This window comes from Tursiops truncatus, chromosome 8 (assembly GCF_011762595.2).
Source record: "Tursiops truncatus isolate mTurTru1 chromosome 8, mTurTru1.mat.Y, whole genome shotgun sequence".
NCBI lineage: Eukaryota > Metazoa > Chordata > Mammalia > Artiodactyla > Delphinidae > Tursiops > Tursiops truncatus.
The window spans coordinates 108104120-108109533 of NC_047041.1; the positions used below are offsets into that span (position 1 = coordinate 108104120).

Genomic DNA, 5414 nt, shown 5'->3' on the forward strand with positions numbered 1-5414 from the left:
GAGGTGGGAGGCACACCCTCCAGGGGCCAGCAAAGCTCCCTGGGCCTCGCAGACCCAGGAGTCCCCACAAGCTCTGAGACTCAGGAAACCTGATGGACGGGTCTGGCGTGTCCTTGAGTCCTCATATCCAGGAGCCACCCCAGAGCGGGCAGCGCTTTCTGCTGCTGGTGGGGAGCAGGCCAGAGAGGGAAGCCAGGTGGGGGAGGGGTCCAGACAGAAACCCAGGTCAGTGCTGAGGCTGCTTCAGGCGCCCAGCACCACTCCAACCCCAGGCTCAGGTTGCCAAGGAGAGAAACACCCCCCCCAACCACCACCACCACCACCACCACCACCACCACCACCACCCCGCACAGCAACAGGGAAGGGCCACCCCCCCAGGGGGTGGGTGGACACAGCAGCCTGAAATGTGAGCCCCTGGGAGCTCCGGCTTTAGACCAACTGATGACTGGTCCCTGGGAAACCCCCATCTCAGGATCTTAGGCTGCTGCCAGCCCCAGGCAGCTCAGGGGACTACGCACGGACCCCACAGACCCTGCCCATTGCAGCCTTGGGACACACTTAAGCCACGTGGGGCAGTTTATTGAGGTTTTAGTGTCGGGGTAGGAAGGCAGCACACACACGTGTGTGCGCGCACCTGCACACACACGGACGTGGGGAAGGATGCCTCCCACACGCAAGCGCATACCTACAGGCTGAACACAGGGTGGTCCGTGCACCTCTCTTCCCCAGCAAGGAGCTGTGGCCTTTGGGGCCTAGTGATTTCTGGGCTGGCCATGCCCCGTGCTTCTCCAGGGGTCTGCGCAGATTTGACAAGGACTAGAGCAAGAGTCCTCAGCCTTCCCCTGCCCACTGCAGCAGAAACCCTAGGGCTCCGAGGAGTCCCATCTCAGACCCAGGGTACCAGGGCTTCCCACTGCATGGTGGAAGGAGTCCTCTGTGACCCCGAGCTTGCCTTCTGTCATCCAGGCTGGGCTGGCCTTGGCTGCCCTTGCTCATGTCATCAGAGCCCAGGGCTGGGCTGGCACTGGACGTCCAATCTGGGGCGAGAGCTGCTACCTCCAGGAGTTCTGCCTCATGGGGGTGACTGTGGGGAAGACATGGGCTGAGAGGGCTGCGGGGGCCACAGAAGGACCTCATCCCACCCAGAGTGGGGGAGACAGACATACTCTCTGGGCTCAGGCTGGACACCAGGGCTGGACTCGGGGGGGCTCCCAGCAGGGGCTCTTCTCTGGACGGAGGCAGAAGATCCTGTGGGAGAGCGGGTCAGCATGGAGCTGGGCTGGGCCTCCCGCCAACCTGGCCACCCTCCAGAACCGCTCTGACCTGCGTGCCAGGGGGAGCCCCATCCGGCCGTGGGGACGGGGACAGTGCAGCCCCCGTCTGCCGGATGAACTGCTGCAGGTTACACTGACGCAGCTCCCGGTTCAGCTCCTCCAGCTCCTGGGCCTGGGCCTAGGGCACACGGGACCCTCAGAGGCACACGGGACCCTCAGAGGCACACGGGACCCTCAGAGGCGCACGGCCGTGGAGCCGCACAGCCTCATGCTCTCCCTCGTCTGATCCTGAGACCAACACCCAAATCCACCCTGCGATGGAGGAACTGGCAGGGGTGCGGGGTCCAGCGGGCTCACCTGCAGGGCGTGCTCAGCAGCCTCCAGAGCCCTGCCCACCAGGGCAAGGCTGCCCTGCACCTCCACACTCTGCCGCTCCTGGGCGGCCAGGTCCTGGCGCAGGCGTTCTGCGACAGACGCTGTGGGTGAGGGGGGCCCAGGGGCCTCTGCGGCCATAAGTAACTCGGCCTCCAGGGCGCGGGTCTGGGCGTCCAGGGCCTGCAGCCGAGCGGCATGCTCAGCCGTGGCCGCGCTCAGCGCCTGCAGGCGGGCCTGCCCCTCGTGCTCCCGGGCCTGCTCCCGCCGCAGCTCCTGCTCCCAGAAGGCCTCCTGGCCCAGCTCTGCTGCGTTCCTGCGCACCCTTCGCTCCAAGCCCTGCAGGTCTGCGCAGCAGCCCGGCTTTGGTGCTACGGGACCCACAGGCTCGGGGGGTACAGGGTCAGGGGCCAGCCCAGGGAACCCCAGGCTGAAGGCCAGCGCTTTGCAGGGCTCACGGTCCGGTGCTGGTCGAGGCTTTGGGGGAAGGCTAGCTCGGATTGGGCAGCGCTCAGGGGGAGGGCAGCTGTCTGAGGAGGGCCTCCCAGCGAGGCTGGGTCCTGTCCGCCTCAGGACAAACTGGACATCGCTGGCAAACTGTCCACAGGTCGCCTGCGCACCCACGGGACACTCCTGGGGTAGCAGCTGCCGTTCCTTCTCTCTGAGACGCTGCACAAGCACGAAGCGGCCTGTCTGGCCTGGAGTAGGAAGGAGGGGTCAGTCAGTCCACATCCCTTACCGTCTGTCCACCTGGCTTGTGCAGTTGGGGGCAGGCAAGAGGGATCAGCAGCAGCCCCACCCTCCTCGGGGCACCCCAGGTGCACCTGCTGGGCCCATCCGTGCTTCAGGGGACTCACCTATCGCTTGGGCCAGTGCGATGACCACTTCCTGACAGGTGGTCTGCTCTGAAACCCCACAGACCACACGCTGGATGCCATCCACCCACACCTTCAGCTCCATGGCCGCCAGCCCTGAGAGCATCCCTGTCCTGCAGGGAGGGTGAAGGCCACAGGGTCAGGCTCTGCCTGGCCCCAACACAGCCTGGCCCCGCTCTTCCTCCTTGAGGCCTGCCCCTCACCCCCTGAACTGGCTCAGGACTGCTGCCCCTCAGCGTCTGCTGCCCAGCCCCACCTGCAGGCCGCGCATTCCTGGGGGTGGGGTAGCAAAGACCAGTGCCCCCCAAAGGGGGAACCAGTGTGCCCTCCCGCAGCGCTCGGAGGCTTCCCCACTTCCCAGCCTGCTCTCGCCCCGCCCCACTCCCGGAACAAGGCAAATCATTAACCAGACCCAGCCACCTGGCTCGGAGGGTACAGCCCCTCCCGCGGGGCGTCCGCCCGCAGACCTCGGCCCTCCAGACCCACCGCACCCGGCACGGGCGGCCCCTCCCCACTCCCGCCCGTCCCCGCGATCGCCGCGAGGCCGCTGTCCCCGCCCGGGGCGGGTGCAGGTGCGGCGCGGCCCCCACGCCGGCCTGGCTTGCGCCCCTCCGTCGGAATCGCCGTCCAGGGCCGCTCCCTGCGCTCTGGAAGTTCCGGGACCCGGCGCAGCTCACCTGGACGCTCGCCTGCCCCCGGAATCCGGACGCGAACTGGCTGCTGCCAGGCGCCGGGCGCCGCCGCAACCTGCCGCCTACAGCGCCGCGGGAGCGCCCCGGCCCGCCACCCCATTGGCCCACGGCCGGAGAGCCCCGCCCCACACACTTCCATTGGCTCCGCGGCGCGCACTGCCCGCCCCATGCCGACGCCCATTAGCCACCTACTCTGAGCCTCGCCCCTGGCCCTCCCCATTGGCTCCCCGCCCGTCCCGCCCCCGGCGGCGCCCAGGTGTGGGCGGGGCTCCGGGGAGCAGCGGGGCGGACAGAGCCCGGGTCCACGTACGCCCCAAGCCCGAAAGCAACACGGAAGCGCGTCCCAGACCGCGGTCGCAGGCGGCGCGTGGGGCAGGTGCCTGGCCGCGCTCCACGATTGACTTCCGCAGAAGCCGCCCAGTCTGAGGAGCCTCCTGCCTAGGGAGGGGGCGCCGGCCTGGGACCCCACGAGCCCGGCCTGCGCCTAGCGGAGCCGCGGAGCCAGAACCGCCCCTCCCCCGGCCTGATGGGCCCGCGTCGGAACGCACAGGGGTCGGGGGCTCGTAGCGGGAGGCAGTGGAGCTGGTTGCCCGCTGCACCTCTCTGGCTGCTGCCGGGCTGACAATCCTGGTGGGTGAGGGGGCCGCCCAGAGGTTGCCTGGGACAAAGGCCCTGGACTCTTTGAGGTTCCTTCCCCCCACCCTTTCCTGCCCTCAGTGGGGCCCAATGCCTGCCCAAGCTGTGGACACGCTCCTGCACCAGGCCAGTCCTGCTCTCCTGCAGGAGACCCCAAGCCAGCGCAGCAGCCAGGGCCCCTCGTAGCCTCAATGCTATCTGTGTGGCCCAGCGGCAAGGGCATCCAGAGGCTGTACTCGCCCAATCAGACGGCCACGGGCGGGGGTGGGGGGTGGGGTGGGGGGTGGTGTCCTCCCTCCCACCACAAGCCCTACCAAGAGCAAAAGCTGAAAGTCTGAATGAATGAATGGTGAAGGAATGAAGGTGGGGTGGGGGTGGGGCAAATACTGGAGGGCGTGAGTCTAATGGGTCAGGTCTGGGGCCTCACTTTTGTCCAGAGGCGCGGGTGAGGGGACCATTGTCATCGTTATATAAGTGTCCCCAGGCCTCCCTGCAGTTGCTCAGTGGTGGAGGTGGATGGGGGAAGGGGAAGGGGAGGCTTCTCTCTCGGTCAGGTAAATGGGCACCAGCCGCTATGGGCACAGAGACCGTAGGAGGAACTCAGGAGGGGTTCCACTGCTGGTTAGAGCTCAGCAAGCCCCTCCGCCAGGTTCTCCGAGCTCTCACCTGCCTCTCCCTCCTCCCCAGTCAGCTCAGGCCCCAGTGAGGGCCACATTCTCACGAAGGCCGTCCTGCTGGCCTGTGGACACACTCACAGGGCAGCAATGCCACCAATACCCACTGATCACCATGGTCAGGCTGGGGAGGGACGGTGGGAACCTGCCCCAGGGTCGGTTGGAGGTGTTGGGCTGCGCTGGGGACCATGGCAGACCCTACTGGTCACTCTGTGTCCTCTGGGCCTGCGGAGGTTAGCTGGGCTGTAGCTCAGCCTCTCACAGCTTCTCCTTCAGGCTGGACAAGGAGGGGGCCCAGGGTCCACTCAGGGCCCTGGTCTGGGGTCTCCCTGGAGACTCCTGGTAACAAACGGCCCCTCCCCTTCTGGGTGCTGGTATCCATGGTAACACTGTAGAGCCTTTCTCTCCCCAGGCCTGCTTGGATTTCAGGCCTCAGGTGAGTGTTGGCGGGAGGGCCCTGGGTCTGAGGGGGACAGGGACATCACCGGCAAAGGACTAGCACCTTTGGGGACACTTGCACTAGGCTGGGGGGGCAGGATTACAGCTCCTGGAGGGCAAGGGTGACGGGGGGAGATGACAAGGAATGTGTGAACACCCAAGTGACATGGTGCCAGGGGTGGGGGTGACCTGCTGCCCTGGCCTGGTGAGAAACACGCAGGTGTGGACACCCACGTGACTGGCAGTGTGCTGTCCTGTGGGGCAGACACACACACACACACACACACACACCCCTTCTTGGAGAGTGACGCCCTGTGAGCCAGCGGTACCACCTTGGGGCTGCCATACACACGCACGTGCGCTGGCCATGTAAGGAGAGCCCTGCAGGGGTGCCCACACACGGGACCCAGGGCAGCCCTACCATCCTTCCTCTGAGCTCCCTCAACATCAAGA

At 66.8% G+C, this 5414-nt stretch overlaps 1 protein-coding gene across 1 annotated transcript; it reads right to left on the reverse strand.

Moving 5' to 3' along the window:
• Positions 1–553: 553 nt before the first annotated feature.
• RASSF7 (Ras association domain family member 7) lies at positions 554–3317 on the reverse strand. Its single transcript, XM_033861568.2, has 6 exons — positions 3199–3317; positions 2504–2634; positions 1632–2344; positions 1324–1452; positions 1167–1248; positions 554–1084 (listed from the first exon to the last, which is right to left on the reverse strand). The coding sequence occupies exons 2-6, from the start codon at positions 2625–2627 to the stop codon at positions 1053–1055; spliced, it is 1080 nt and encodes a 359-aa protein (XP_033717459.1). The 5' UTR covers positions 2628–2634; positions 3199–3317; the 3' UTR covers positions 554–1052.
• Positions 3318–5414: the final 2097 nt, after the last annotated feature.